Here is a 16,024-nt window from a genome sequence, read left to right as displayed (position 1 = left end):
GATATATGCAAGAAAAAGATGAAAACAGGGCGCCAAACCAGCTAGATGTTCCATCACCCAAGATCTAAAACCTGAGAGCTGGGCAGAGCATGAGAACCAAAGAAACATTTCTGCCTGCTCCAGGTCAGTCTTTTAGTAAAGATTCTGCAAGAGGGACCTTGCCCATCATCTTCTTTCCTCCTCTGATGAGCCTGTGGTGGGAGGGCCAGGAACTGGGTGCGGGTAGCTGAGGACTTGGGCCTGAGGGCTGAGAGCTGCCCGTAGGGATGAGAAGGATGATGACCTGCTCAGTTTCTCCAGCGCTGGTTTCTGGGGGAGGTCCAGGACTGACGAAATGCTTATGTGGATGATGGCAAAGCCTCCCACAGGTTGAAGGGGGAAAGGGAGGCCCAGAGATGAAATTTGACTCAGGTCATTTTTCATTCAACAAAGACTGTGTTGGACCTTTTGTGTTCTAGGTGCTGTGGTAGGCTGGGGGGCGGGGGGGGGGGGGCGTAGCGGGAAGTAGAAGGGTAAGACTGCATAAGGGCTGTAGGAGATGAAATGTGGGCAAAGGACTACAATAAAGCAAAGCAAAGCAAAAAAGAAAAAAATGCTCTTAGTTACAAATGATGTGCTGCAGAAGCTCAGGGGAGAGTGACTTAATGCACTCAATTGCTGGTGAGTGATTTCCCCTCTCCTCTAGCCTTCTGCAAATACAATCATTCCTTATGAGACATCCATAAGGAACCTTAGTCTGAAAGTCAGGATCAAGACACAGTGAAGGAAACCCCCAGATCTCTGGGCTTGCGAAATCCGTGGTGCTTTTGGTTTCCAGAATCTTACAGATCCTGCTTGCGTGTTTCCCCACAGGGCCTTGTGTGGTCAGTTCCCGACTCAGAAGGAGATGGGCCTACGGAACACTGGAGTGGCTGTGGCAGGACAGGCTCCCAGCTGGAACTCTGCATTCTTTGCATTCCGGGCATATGACAATCCAGTTCACTTTTATCTGAAGTCTGTGTTATCTGTTGGATGGATGCGTTTTAGGGGAGAAAGCCTATGGTTTGGTCCCAGCTAGACCAAGAGGCTTGGAACACCAGGACTCTTCCTGGGTCTCTTAGCGTTCTGCCTGACACAAAGTGGGGGCTTGGTAAGTACTCCCAGAACTCACAGACATACCATTCCTCCCTCTTTCCAAGGGAAGCTGGTCATAGACACCAGAGCTAGGTTCTTTCAGCTACAAAGCACCTGTGGCTTTCCGGGTGACTCATCACTGGCTGGAGTAGGGCTGCCTGCAGTGCTGATAATGGACTAAACTATCCTCTCAGAGCTGCTGCTGAGCCAGGAGTTCCATTCCTCGAGGAGCTGGGGAGAGAAAGCCCCAACTGGTCGAAAGGACCTGAGTGTTTTCCCGGCCACTGCCTTGAGACTCCTTCAGTCTCGCTTTACACCCACTGGCCTATAGAATGGCAAGACCTCTGCCCACAGTCACAGTTCCTTTGTCACCACATCCAGAGAAATCCAAAAGGACAGAAAAGGGGCTGGAAAGGCTGAGCCTCTGGGGAGAAAGGAATCAGTGCGGTTCCAGATGAACCCTCCCATTTTCCTTCATGATCTTCCCTTACTCTACTTGGGTTGCCGATGTGACCCTGGGGATTATTTCTTTCTCGTTATTAAAAAAATATTTATTTATTTGGCTGTGCCAGGTCATCTTTGATCTTTGTTGCAGCATGTGAATTTTTTTTTTCAGTTGTGGCATGTGAATTCTTAATTGCAGCTTGTGGAATCTATTTCCTTGGCCAGGGATCAAATCTGGGTTCCCTGCATTGGGAACATGGAGTCTTATCGGCTGGACCAAAGGGAAGTCCTTATTTCTTTTTAAAGGAGCTGCTTTTCTTAAACATTTTTATTGAAAAGACATAATGGACCTGCTCCAATGCAAAACAAAACAGCTCCCACAAGGGGCCAAACAGCCTCCCCAGACAAGCATTTCTGGAATATTTGCTAAACATCTTCTACCTCCTCTAAGAGAGGAGCGCATCTTTCTTCTTTGCTTTTATATCTTCATAGAGCAATTGCTTGATAAATATTTGTTGAATGAACTAATTAATTAAATTTGGGGAAATTAATAAAATATGCATGTCATCATCTGTTATCGCAAGCAGCTAAAAAAATAAATTGCTATTATCAATGGCAGTGGGAATGAGAGTTATTGATTCAAATGGTCAACAGATATGTGACAGATTAAACCCTTAAAAACAGACCACTACTCACCAATCTTCATGACCAAGGTTTTTTTTTTTCATGACCAAAATTAAAAAAAAATAACACTGAGTGGTGGGAGAACATGGAGCAACTGAAATTCTCACATTCTGCTGCTTGGAGAGTAAATTCTTAGTCGGTTTGAAAAATTAGCAATATCCACTAAAATGAAACATATACCTCTACAATAGGATGACATAATTCTCTTCCTAGGTATATATATATATAATTTCTCTTGGATGTGATATATATGTGATATCTCCAAGAGAAATTATTTTTTCCAAGAGAAATGTTCACCAAAAGCACACATAAAAATATACAACTGTTTATAGCAGTTTTATTCATAGTTTCAAACTGTAAACAATACAAATGACAGGAAAGCAGGTGAATTACTTAGCATATACTTATACAATGGAATACTACACAGGAAGAAAACAAACAAACAAACAAAAATCAACTGCTGATACAAGCTACAACATAAACAAATCTCACAGACAGTAAACTTAGTGAAAAATCCAGAAACCAAAGTATGCATACTGCCTGATTTCAGAGACATTTTTCAGGGCTTACTCCTTACTTTCCAGGCCTTTCTGCCATATCTGATGCTGCTGATGCCCCTCACTTTGATGCTTCATTCTGGATTTTCATGACGCCATGTTGTCCAGGCTCCCTGTGCTTCTGGGGACCATTTCCTGTCTGTCTCCCGCAGGGGTCCTTGTTCTTCACAGTTCCTTTCTAAGTCCTGCTCCTCTGGGTTCAGCTGGGCACTCTTAGCTCCCCCAAGGCATTCTCCCTGGAGTCCCTCATGGTGTCCATGCTATCTGTAGTCAGATGACTCTCAGATTCTGTTTCCCCTCAAGTCAGGGCTGTGCCATCACCTGCTTACTGGACAGCTGACTCTGGACATTCTCACAGCACTTCCAGTCCAGGCACTACCTGGATTATTCCAACTCCTTTGCAACTGGTTGTCACAGCTTCCAGCCAGCCTTCTTCCCCTCAGACCCACACATCATGTGGTAGAGAAGGCTTTCACTGTCTGGCTGCTGTCCACCTCTCCAGCCCTGTCTCTTGCCCCTCCTGGCCTTGAATTTCTAGTCTAGCCATGTTAAAATGCTAGCATTCCTTTTATACCATGCAGCTTCCTGCCCCCATGTATTAGCTCACACTGTTCCTTCTGCCTGGAATAATCTCCCACTCTCCTCTTTGTCTGGCTGACTCTTGTTCTTTAAGGCTCACTTGAATTCCCCTTCCTCCAAAAAGTGATACCTGGAGCTTCCTTCCCTATGCTGGTCTCAAAGGTCATCCTCTCTACACCGCCCCCCCTCCCCCCCCCCCCCCCCCCGCCCCCTACAGTGCCCTGGCTGGGGAAGTATCTATCTCCTTGAAGCATATTTTTGTTTGTGTGTGTCTCTGCTGGACTGCCAGGGGCAAGGACTGTCTTTTTTCACCCCTAGATACATAACATCTAGCACATCCCCTGACACACGGATGCAGCGCCACAAATATTTATTGAGAATGAATGGCTGCAGCACCATCATTACCCTCGATATCAGGTTTAGAGCCATAGTTTACAAGTGGATATAAAATAGTCTGTAAATCTGCTGTCTCCGTGGCTCAGAAGCAGTGCTTCCTCAGCCGGGGACGTGCAGAGGGCACAGTGCTGACCGGTGGCACTTGTATAAATGTGCGAGATTGACTAGTGGAGCAGGGAGTGACCCATCACCCATACCTGCTTAGGACAGCAGCAGCTGGCTCTCCTGGGAGTCACCGGCACTTTTTTCCACTTTCCCATCTGTTGGCCTTTCAGGTAACCTAATTCATGGCCCTTTCTAACTCCTTCAGTCACCTCTGAACTGACAGTTGTTTTCACAGTAAACCCAGCCATCCTTCAGGGGCATACATGGATTAAGCACTACTCTGTGCAGACGCTACTGGAGGCCTCTGGCTCCTGTTCTTGAGTCCCGGAGGTCTCAGAGGAGCCCACCAGGGTGTGAGCCCACTGGGGAGATCCGCCTCTTACTAGGACAGGCGTAGAGCAGGCAGGCTCCGCGAGCTTAAAGGTGTTTCTTCGGTCTTGCCCTCCTTCCTCGAATAACAATAAGGCTTTGTTTGTCAGGCATAAGGTTACAGGGTTGGCTTGTGGAGCTCTGAGAACCCGATAAGTCCCCCTTTTAAGCTCATCTTTGGGAAATTCAGTTTCTCCGTCGGGTCAGGGGTGTGTGTTGAGGGGGCGTGGAGTGGGTAGATCGCTCAGAGCTATCAGGGTGCTGCCCAGGTGTGTATAAGGATAGCTCGGCCCTGCCAGCCCGCGGGGAACCCGCAGCGGAACCCGGGAAGCTGGGCAACTTAGACCCTGAGCCCAAGGGAGGGCGGCAAAGGAACCCGCGGCGAGGCGGGAAAGCTGTGCGGCTTCGGAGCGCCGAGGGCTGGCCAGAAACCTGGCTCCGGCAGGGCAGGGGTCCGCAGGGTCGCGCCGCGCGGGGCGGGGCCGGGGCGGAATCAGGAAATTCCCAGGAAATTCCTTTCCATCCCGGCACTCCCCGCCCCCCTTCCCCGGGTGCCGACGTCTCCGGACCCTGGGAAACAGAAAATGAAATGCTTTTCGGGTTTCCTCGCGTCGGTCCCCCAGCCCCTGGCAGTTGTGGGCTTTGGAGCGCGTGGGAGCGCAGGACGCCGCAGCGACGGAGTACCGGGCCTTCCTGCGGGCTGGGAGCGTGTCCAATGCCCCGGCGGTTCCTCCTGGGGCTCCCGAGCGGCGGCCGCTCGGTCCCCGAGCTCGGGGAGGCGTCCCCCGGCTTCGGTCCCGTTCAGCTTAAGCTGGTGTCACATGAGCCGCGCGGGGGAGTGGGAACCCGGGGAGTAGGCGGGGGCGTGCGCGCCGGGAGGGGCCCGCCCAGTCCACCTATATGCGCCGCGGCCCGGCTGACGGATGCCAGGAATTCCCAATGAGAGGCGAAGGGGGGAAGTTTGGGCAACTCGGCCTGGCCAATGGAGAGCCTCCGGAGGGGCAGAGCCCCTGCCCCTCGCCCCCGCCCGCCTCTGAGCCCGCAGCGCTAGTGTGTCCGCCTCGCTCAGTGTGCGTGGAGATTAGGTCTGAGCGCCGGCGCGAGGTAGGCAGTCCGCGAGCTCCAGCCGCTGCCGCCGCCGCCTCTAGCAGCCCGCCTTCGCCCGCAGCGCCGCGGCGGAACCGGGCGCAGGGGAGCTAGCCCGGCCCCGCCAGCCCAGCCCAGCCCAGCCCTAGCCCCAGCCCAGATCGTCCCGACTCCCTCCCCACACCGGGGCAGCAAGCCGCAGCCGCCGCCGCCCGAAGAGAAGGTGGAGGAAGAAACCAGCCCCTAGCACGCGCGCATCATCCATCATGGACCATTATGATTCCCAGCAAACCAATGACTACATGCAGCCCGAAGAGGACTGGGATCGAGACCTGCTCCTGGACCCAGCGTGGGAGAAGCAGCAGAGAAAGGTTAGCGACCTCCCCGGCCCGTCGCACCCCCTCGCCCGGGGCAGCTCGGCTCGCGGGGCTCTGGGGTTCTGGGCGCGCACGAGCGGGGGCGGGGGATGCGCGGCCGCAGCGAGGTGGGGTGTTGGGTTACAGGCGCGGGGCGGAAGGGGGAGCGCCCCGGCCCCAGAGCCCGCGAACGCCGAGGCTGAGCGCTGGGAGGTGGGGCCGCCCGCGGGCAGGTCGCCTTGGGGCGGGCTACCCAGGCCGCCCGGCTGCAGTCGCTGCGGCCCCGCGAGGGCAAGGCGCGGGGGCGGTGCTCCGGAGGCTGGGGCTGAGCCCCGGGCTCGGTGGCAGTTAGCTCCGGATCGATTTTCCCTTTCCTTCCCCGCCCCTTGACCGCCTTTCCGTATGGCGTGCGGTGGCAGCGCGCTTCCTGGGTCGCCTTAGTACCTGAAGGGGACAAGCTGCCTGGGGTCCTCCCAGCCTCAACCCGCCGGCCGAAGGGGCAGCGGGCATGGTGGGATTGGCACCCCCCCTCCGGGTCTGTGTGGAGGTGGACCTGCCGGAGTGGGGTTAGGGCCGAGAGAACCCGGGGTCAAAGCGGGCTCCCCAACGGGCCCTGTGGAGGCGGGGTCAGGGCGGCAAACCGTTTTATTGCTTAACTCCGTGCTTGGTAACTGCGAACCGAGATGAGCTTGCGTCTGCGTCCTGCCTCTCCGATCCCCGCTCATTCCTGGCAGATGGCAAATTTGGGCAACTTGATCTGAGTTGAGGGGCTCGGTAGGGCAAGGCATTGTCTCTGGGGATATTTGGGGTCAGTCCTTGGGGTTCCATGCTTAGCCACCGAGGCGCGTCCCAGGCCGCGTGCCGGGTGCGCGCTCTCCCACGGGCGCTGGGCTCAAAGCTGGCGAGGGGACCCGGGCACAGTGGCCGGTGGCAGGAAGAGGTCAGAAACCACTCTTGTTGGGGGGAGGGAGCCCCAACCGTGCCTTTGCTTCCTGCCTGCGCGGTGAGCTCTTGCCCCAGGCAGCCACGTACCCTGAACACCCTTTTTCCCCCTCCCCCGCTGCCCGCTCCCATCCGGTCCCTTCTTAACCCCCACCCCCACCTCCACCCCTCCGCTGATCTGGGAATGAGGTGGTGGGGGGGGGACACACAGGATGGCGCGTCCCCCTGGATAGTGCGGTTAGGGCTGGGCTTGAGGGAGAACGCTTATGTCCAAAAATGGTAACATTCATTCCCTTTTTTAAACTTAAAAGGGGGGGGAGTTTAGGGAGCCGACTGAAGTTTTTTTTCAGCCAAAGGCATCCTGTATTAGCTCACTCAGGAATCCTAAGCCCTGAAACTGGCGCCCTTTTACTCACTTCATCAGACAAGCAGAGGTAATTTAAAACAGCGCACAAAGGGCTTCCCAAAGCAGGGCGACCTGAGCCCCAGGGTCTTGGCTTCTGCTGGGCCCAGCCCTCTGCAGCCTCACCAGAAGGTTGCCCTGCTTCTAGCCGACTTCTTTGCCTTGCGGCCATTACTTAAACACCCCTCCCCTTCTACCTGTCGGGCCCCTCGGGGAGGGCTGGGGGAGAGGTGAGTCCCTCCCTCACCTGGTTTATCTGCTGGGTCAGTTGGACTGTTGGGGAGTTGAGAATGGAATAAACTGGAGATTCTAATAGGGGTGAAGTTTGGGGAGTTTCAAGGTGCACCTTCGTTGAGAATAGATTTTTAATTGGACAGGAGAAGTGGGATTAGTGTGTGATGGATGTTTGGGGGTCTTCTGTGGGGGGGTGGGTAGAAGAGTAGAAATTTCTGTTTGCCTAGCACCTACTGTGTGCCTGGTGGGGTGGAGTGACAGGACTGCCCAAGAACTAGGAATTAGGTCCTTTTAAGGACTGTGGGACTAAGCATTGGACCTGCCCATGCTATTCATTATTATCAAATGAATGAGTGAGTATAGGGGAGAAAAATTAGTGTCTCTCTTTCTCTCCCTACACGCACACACACATACACATACACTCACTCACTCAGAACTCTGACCTGGGTGGCAGTGGGTGTGCACCAGGGTTTTGGGCAGCCAGGTGGGAACAGGGTCACCTGGGAAGGTTGGGACAAGCCCCACAGTTCCAAGAGCTGGCATTGGCTGATGTATGCTGGGCACTGTTCTAATCGTGTATATTGTTTCACTTGTTACTCCCAGCAGCTCTGGGAGCCGGGCAACAGGAGGATGAAGAAATGAGGGGCAGAGGTGGAAGTAACCAGCCTAGCGGCCAGACAGCTGCATGGCGGGCTGGGTTGCAGCCGTGCTCCAGCAGGCAGCTTCCCCTCACTCGTTCATTAGTTGGTGAAGGAGGCGGGAAAGCTGGGTCTGTCACCCAGAGCCTGCAAAGATCTCGAACCAAGGGGAGCCAACACCTGCTTTGGTGGGATTGATGGAGAAGGCCCACAAGCTCTGGGCCTTGATTGAATCTGGTCTACAGCTTTTAATTTTTTCCCCTGGGCCATTAAGTCTCTGTAACCTCAGTTTCTGCACATTTCCCCTAGTTCTCAGCAGGCTGATGGGGATCTAAATTGGCATTATAAAAGGAGGATCAGACTTAAAGTAACTTGGTGCTTTTGACAGTCTCCCTCTGACCCTGGGAGGTGAGGGTTGAGCGGGACCAGAGCCAGCGAGTGGGACAGAGGGCGACTGTTCCAGATGGAGGCGGGAGAGTGAGGGTGGGGTGAGGAGGGGCAGAAGGAGGTCACAGTGCTGTGAGATACAAAGGCCACTGGGCAGGAGGCTGTGGGTGAGACTTTGGGCCAGTCATTTTGCTTCTCTGAGCTTTTAGTAGTTTGTTCCGCAAGTACTTTTGGAGCCCCTACTCTGGGCCAGGCTGGGATCCCGGTGCAGAGGGTGGAGCATGAACTAGACAGGCCAGGTCTCTGTCCCCGTGGCCCTTCCATTCTGTTTCCTCCTCTGGTCTGCCCTGCCCACTCCTCAGGGCTCCTTACAAGCATCAGATTGAATAACTTCTTGGGTGACGCCAAGGCTGATGCAGATGCTGGTAGAAGTCTGTGCAGGTAGCAGGCATGACTCAAGAACCTGCCTTGGGTTGGCCACAGCTTGTCCCTTCAAAGAGTGCTTCAGTGCAGAGTTCATCATGCTGGGCTCCTTGCCTCAAGATACAAAATGCTGTGGCTTGGGGGAGTTTACTGGATTTCACAGTCTTTCTGATGTTGAAGGCTGAGAACTGAAGCCATCTTTTCTAGGGGCCCCAGCTCTGAACGCCCATCTTTTGGGAATGACCAGACTCCTCAGTTTATTCCCTCACATGACTCTCACCCACATCCTTGTATGTGTGCTCATGTGTGCCTGGAGTCAGGTTGGCTAGATTTTGAGTAAAATCCTGGCTCTACGCTTGTATGCTTGCAGCCTTGGGCAAGTTACTTATCTTTTCTCAGCCTCCAATTGTTTTTTTTATAAAAAGAAGCTAATACCTACCCCCCCAACCCCCTTTACCACTAGGTCGACAGCAGAGGATATGTAAAAGGGCCTCTTCTGCTGTTCAATTTTATTCTCTCTCTTCCCTCTTAAATCCTGGAGGCTCTGGTGTACTGTGTATTCCCACAGGTGCCAGCCTGGGTTTTCATTCTGTTTTCCACATGTAGGACCTTAATTAATATTTGTTGAGCTGATGGATGTTCAAACAGAGAGACGGCCCTGGCAGGTGAAAGAAGATAGTTGTAAATAGGCCCAGATCCTGATTCCGTATCTACGGCAAGCCAGGTTGTCAAGCTAGGTTGTCAAGCTATGTGGCAGGAAGAGAGGCTGCTTTATTTACATTTGCTTCTGGACTTCAAGGGGCTTCCTGGTGGCTCAGCAGTAAAGTGTCTGTCTGCAATGCAGGAGCCGCCGGAAACATGGGAGATCCTCTGGAGGAGGGCATGGCAACCCACTCCAGTATTCTTGCCTGGAAAATCCTCATGGACGGAGGAGCCTGGTTGGCTGTAGTCCATGGGGTCACAAAGAGTCAGAGTGAGCATGCATGCGTCCATGTCCTGGACTGTGAGACCAGTATTAGAGGAGCTACCAAGGTTACCCACCAAGGTGGAGGATTGCAAAGGGGAGAGTCTGCCGCAGGTGGGTTTATCTGGGGAGGATCAGGACGTCTGCCTACCCTGAAGCCAGGAGGTTAGGAGTGAGTGATGCCTGGTAGGGCTAAAGCCTGAGAGAGGAGAGAATTGGCCCTCATCTCCATCCTCATACCCCTAGTGTTCACTCCTTCCCGATTCACTCCTCGTCAGTGTCCGTGGGGGCAGGACCCAGCCTGCCCTGTGCTCTGCAGAATCCCTAGTGCCTAGCACAGAGTCAGAGCTATTGCATGAGGTCCAGAAATGATGATGAAATAATTGGATAAACGTCAGGTATGGCTCCTAACTCCAGGCCAGGGCAGTAGGGATTGGGATGAAATGCTTTACATTCCAGATAAACCATCCCTTTCTGGGGCCGGATTCTGGCTCTGGCCTCTGCAGGTGGACATGCTCTGGGCACCCTGGTTCAAGTCTTCACCCCCACACTGGCTAGCAGTGTGATCCAGCGTGAGTCACTTACCTGCTCCTGTGCCTGATGATAGCAAGAGGGAAATGGGGATAATCATTGTTCCTGCCTGAAATAGCTGAGTAGAAGCTTACAAACCAAGTAAGGTATGTAGGGAATTTAGCATAGCACATGGGGTATAATGAGTGCTCAGTAAATGTTTTGAGGAACCAGAGCTGCTATGGCCTTTTTACGGTGATGCTTTGAGATAAGATGTAGTATATAAATCTGCTTCCGGAGAAGGCCAGGAGTGTGTGGGAGTTGTGTTGCCCTTGACCTTTGACCCCAAATTCAGCGCTGGCTCATTGAATGTCACCCAACCTTTCCGTTTGCTCAATCCCTTGACCTATAGAATGGTATAGAATCCCTTGCCTACCCTTTCCCTACTTCCTGGGAATCCAGGATGAAGAGATGAATGCCAAAGTGCTTAAAAACATTGTCGGCTGGTGGTAATACAGGTAAAATGACCTCAGAGTGTCTTCAGGCCCCTCTGATGATTAACTGAGCACATTCTGCAGGCCCTGCTCACACCCCCAGCAGCTCGCCCAGCCCCGCTTGGCTTCTGATTGCAGCTGCTTCCTCTCTGAAACTCGGCCCACCTGGGCGCTCTGAGTGCAGGTGCTCCGCTAGTTGGTGAAGTGGTGGACAGAACCTGGAAGAGAGATGGGAGGGATGGACGGGCTGGGAGCCTCAGGGCTGCCCTGGAGAGAGAGATATGAGAGGGCCTGGGGCACAGGGCGGGCCAGACGTTCCAGTTCTGAGCAATGATGAGACCTTGAGGGGCTGCTGAGATGGGCTTGTAGGATTCAGCCTCTTCAAAAGGAGGAATCTCACTTCCTGAAGTCTGACTTCTTGCGGAGGGCTGCCAAGGCCTCCTTGCTCAGTGGGATGGGGCCTGGGAGAGGCCCTCACCCCTGGGACCGTCCCTGGGGACGGTGGGCGGTTCTGTGCGAGGAGGTCACACCAAATGGGCGTCCTGTCACCTGGGATTTGTGGTTGGGATTTGGGGCTCCTCTTTCCAGCTTCTCGAGGAAGGCCTGGGGCTGGGCGCCTGGCCAGTGGCCACAAACCATAAACTTGGCTCGAGGACTTGTCACGTGAGACCTGGCGCCTCCTGCCCTGCCAGGGTAGGGCCGCCTGAGACATGGCCCGGCCACAGACCTGCTACTGTGTGCCTGCTTCTCACCTTCTAGTCCCTGCATAGTGTGAGAACAGCGGCGACGTCTCCTTGTGGAGGCAGTCGGAGCGCTGATTGAACCCCCTGTTAGGTAGCAGATGCTCCATCCAGGTGGGGCTGTGACAATGACAGGTTAGAGGCAGAAAGACAGAAAATCCCACCAGGCCATACCAGTCACAGCCGGGGCATGGTGCTGACCACTGCCGGGCAGGAGAGGTGACAGGGAAGGTTCTGCTGGGAAGCCTTTCCTTTCCCTGGCAAATAATCAGGGGTGGTGGTGGTGGGGTGTGTGTGTCTGTGTGTCCAGGGGGTAGGGCTTCCCCTACTGGAGGGGAAAGACTGGGAGGAGCAGGGGCGCCAGTGAGTCCACTTGCCATTGTTTCCCCTCCTTGTCCTCCTTCCCCAGTCCCTTTGCCCCTCCCAGAGCTGACCTCTCACCTTGCTAAGAGGCCAGGCTGTTTGTACAGCTCATAGGTTGGCTCAGGTGTTGCCGTGCAGGTGTTCTCGGGACTGTCCAGCACCTGAGCTCCCCCCATGTGTGACCCACCCCCGCTTTTCCTGGGACCGGGTGTGCGGCTCAGGGTGGAAGTGTCAGGGCATGTTTCTGGGACCCTGCTTTTATCTGAGTGTGGTCAAAGGGCCCATGTCGCTGCAGGAGGGGTCTGGGGAGTTGGGCTGAGTTACTTACTCACCTGGGATACTGAAAGGGTCCCAGAGCCCACCAGGCGCTGGATATGGTTTGGACAGTCCAGTCAGCAGCTCCCCAGAGGCTCACAGCTAAGAGGAGGCAGGCAGAGGGACCCTGTAACCTGGGTTCCATAGTCCTGGTCACAGTGGGTCACCCTGCTGGGACTGGGGATTTAGCCCAGGGTGTGCCGTCTTTGGCGATGGCACAGTATCCTAAGTCCTAATTGCCCAATCTGAGGCAAGACACCTGGGGAGTGGCCGGGGCAGGGGGTCCAGCAAGGCAAGGCTCAGCCATTCTGGGAGCCCCTAACACAGGGCCAGGATTCCTGCTGGTTCTTGGGCTGAGCATCAGGTCGGGGAACCCTCCCTCCTCAGTGGATAGAGGGTAACCTTGGGGAGAGGACTAGTCCTTCGCTCTCCTGCTTGTCCCGCCTGGTCTTCCTTCACCCGCATCACCCCCATCCTGGCTGGAGGTTACTGGCAGGATCTTGCTGTGTAGGGCACCTTGTGAGTCTGGAGTAGTCACACTTGGCTGCAAAGACAGTCACAACCTCACCCTGCCCCCAAAGGGGTTGGGTGGGTGTAGCAAGGCCTCCAACTCCTCTCAGAAACTGGCTGTCCCAGCTGCCTGCTAGCAGAGCTAGGAACGGGACTGGATTTTTTTTTTTAAGTTGAAGAAATTCTTTTTCTTATGATAATCACAGTGGCTCACCCTTTCTGAGCATGTGCTAAGCATTCCACCCGGTGCTAAGGACTCCAATGCATTAACGCATCTAATCCTGCGAGGGGGATACTCTGACCCTGTTTCACAGAGGAGAGAACCGGCTCAGAGCAGTCACATAACTTATCCAAGAACCCACAGCCGGCGAGAGGTGGAGCTGGGGTCTGAAGCCGGGCGGCGTTGCCTCCTCAGATTTTGCTCTGATGCTTATAAAGCAAATGCTTGCATTTCTAGCAACATTTAACCAAAGCCAAAACATATACAAAACAAAACCCGGTGATGAAAGCGTTCTGGAATTAGATAGCAGTGGGGGTTGCACAACCTTGTGAATATACTAAAAACCGCTGAACTGTAGGCTTTAAACTGGGTGACTTTGATTGTTTAAGAATTATATCTCCACTTTAAAAACCCTCAGCTAATGCTGATTTAGGAAGAGAATGACAGTTGCCTTTCATCCCACCTCCCAGAGGTGAGCTCTCTCCATCCTCGCCCCTCTTTCTCTCACTTGTGAGTCCACCTTTTCTCTCTCACTCACTGTTTATGAAAAGATCAGGGATCCTGGTTCATTGCGAATGAGTGGGAGAACAGAAGAGAAAAATAATCAAGAAAGATAGCTTTCATAAACAGCCTGATGTGGCCCTTTTCTTGGAAACTGCTTAGGACTAGATCCCAGATAAGCACAGGCAAACAGAAGCCTGGGCTGAGGGTGGAGGTGTGTCCTTCCTCATTGATCAAAGGCTGAGCCAGTCCCATGGGACCTGCCTGCTTGGCCTGGGATTGCTTCCCACCTTCTGCCATCCCATGCTTAACAGGGAGGGTCTAAGTGGGGCAAATTTCCCTAAGTCCTGAGGCATGAAGAGGGGAGGGCAGGGCCAGGGTCCTCCCCCAGGAGATAGCTGCCCATTCTCAGAGGTTGCCTAGCAATAGTGGGAACAGGTGACTTAGCCCACTACAGAGGTGGGAGGAGAATAAAAGGCAGCTGGGATGGAAATCGGGAGTAGATGCAGCAGATGCTGTTACCCTGGAAACCGCCTGCTTGGTCCTTGGCTGCAGTGGGCTACTTCTGGGCTGGGATCCATTCTTCATTGAGAGATTGCGGGGTCCTCTCCAGGCCTATCACCCACAGGGTTGGGGCGGGGGAAGGGATGTAGAGAAACCCCTTGCACGTGGCCTCTGTGGGGGATATGTTCTCTGCAGCCTCGTTTAACATTCGCAACAGCTTTGTAAGGCATGTCAGATGATCACACTTGATAGATGAAGATGCTGAGCTTAGAAATATAGAATAACAGGCTCACACCCAAAGGCTCACAGTGAGAAGGGGCTGGTACCCTTGGTCCTTAAAACAAACCTTTCATTTTGGCTTAAAGCATTTCATGTGCCCAAGATCTGGGAAGGAGTGTAAACACTATCCACCTTCAGGGAAGGGAAGAGAAGAAGATGAGAGAAGCGAAGGCTAGAAAGAAAAGTTGTCTGTTTTATATCCAACGATCAACCAATAATATTTATTAAGATGTCTTGGTTCTCCAAATAAGTAAAAAAGACTGTAGTTTACACTGATTGAAGTTTGCATGGTTTAGATTATCTCAATCTTGAAAAAAAGCCCTTTGAGAAAGATACTGTTAACTTCCCTTGTTACCATAGATGGGGAGATTGAGGCTCAGAGGGTTTAAGTAGGTTTCCAAAGATTGACCAGCTAATAAACGAGTTTATGAATGAACCCAGGCAGACTGACCTTGAAATGTCACCCTTCACTGGAAGTACAGATGCACCCATTGCTATCTTGGAGTTTATGTTTTAATTGAGACAAGGCTTACATATATAAGATAATAAGGAATGGCTTAAGATAGAATATAGTGATTCCCTGGTGGCTCAGACGATAAAGAGTCTGCCTGCAATGCGGGAAACCCAGGTTCGATCTCTGGGTTGGGAATATCCCCTGGAGAAGGAAAGGGCGACCCACTCCAGTATTCTTGCCTGGAAAATCCCATGGATGGAGGAGCCTGGTGGGCTGCAGTCCATAGGGTTGCAAAGAGTGGGACATGACTGAGTGACTTCACTTTAAGATGAAATATAACCCAGTACTCATTAGATGGGTCATGATTTTTAACATTTATGCTTTCACATGTGTCCTCTCCTTTCACTGTGATAAAAAGACTTGTGAGGTCTTATTCCCATTTTATAGACGGAGAAAGTGAGGCTCAGAAAGGGAGAGTGGTTTTACCAGGGTCTCTTGAAGTCCGAATGGGCTAGAGTTGGTTTTGAATCCAGGTCTTTGACTAGAGGGTCTGTGACACTAAAGGGGTGGGTGCAGGCCTTTCTGAAGTTCTTTTTCTGGGTTGAAAAGGCAGCGGAGGATTCTAGTTGTATTTCTCCCCACTTTTCAGTAGAAGGAGTAATTGCGGGGAATAGACTCCAGAGCCTGGTGGCCTCTCCTGGAGCTGACCCTAGCTGTGAGGGGCTGGCTTCCCTGCTATGAGGGTCATCCATGCCCCCTCCTTCTCTCCTCCTTGGGACCCTTAAGCTTCAGCGGCTCGTGCTGGCCCCTCTGTTTGGTCTCCAGGGACACCTAGCTCCCTTTGAACCAGGTAGCTGATGCTCAGTGTTTGTTTTGACTTTAGAAGCCTGTGCCTGTAAATACAAAGTTGCAGGTTCTGATTTGAGCCTTGAGGCTGTTAAGAAAGGGGGTGAGGCTGAGTCTGAGTGCTTAGGTTGGGGTGAACCGTTTTGGTTTTCAGTGCTGCAGGCCCGGCCAGCGGACAGCATTGGAGGGGTGGGGAGACTCTGCCCTTCCTGTCCCTCCCATCACCTTGCAGCTGAGGGTCTAAATCAAAGGCCATGATGAGGGCCTAAATCAAAGCCATGATGGTGGAAAAGTGATGGGGGTGGGGAGGGAAAGGAACCTGGTCTCTACCTTGTTTTTCCTGTTCTGTGGTGGTTGGTACTTGGGGGCTGCGGAGTGTGATTGCAGGCGTGTGATTTGAGGCCAGGACTTACAGGGGAGCATTTTTATGGGCCTGAAGATTTATTTTTTAAAAGTCATCTGCAAAGCTGATTATAACCAAGGGGAATAGAACAGAGTGGTGCCGGGCTCCGTTTTCAAATCGTCTGTAGGTGAAGTGACCAGAGGGGAGGGTGCGGCAACGTGGGTGGCCCCCTTCAGGCAGGTCTCCTAATGGAACTTGGCTTTCC

The 16,024-nt window shown here is 53.1% G+C and overlaps 1 protein-coding gene across 3 annotated transcripts in view; it reads left to right on the top strand.

Annotated features, from left to right (window-relative positions):
- The first annotated feature begins 4,945 nt into the window (after nucleotides 1–4,945).
- Nucleotides 4,946–16,024, top strand: part of ACTN1 (actinin alpha 1) — a 95,683-nt gene continuing 84,604 nt past the window's right edge. For 2 of the 3 annotated variants that reach the window (XM_069595128.1, XM_069595125.1), the window contains exon 1: nucleotides 5,076–5,704. In XM_069595128.1, the coding sequence (XP_069451229.1) occupies nucleotides 5,600–5,704 (105 nt within the window). In that variant the 5' untranslated portion in view covers nucleotides 5,076–5,599. Of the gene's footprint in view, nucleotides 5,705–16,024 lie in introns of all 3 variants that reach the window. The other variant, XM_069595127.1, reaches the window with a different exon arrangement.

The sequence above is a fragment of the Ovis canadensis genome, chromosome 7, assembly GCF_042477335.2.
Source record: "Ovis canadensis isolate MfBH-ARS-UI-01 breed Bighorn chromosome 7, ARS-UI_OviCan_v2, whole genome shotgun sequence".
Classification (NCBI taxonomy): Eukaryota; Metazoa; Chordata; class Mammalia; order Artiodactyla; family Bovidae; genus Ovis; species Ovis canadensis.
This window is presented reverse-complemented; position numbering and strand designations above follow the sequence as displayed.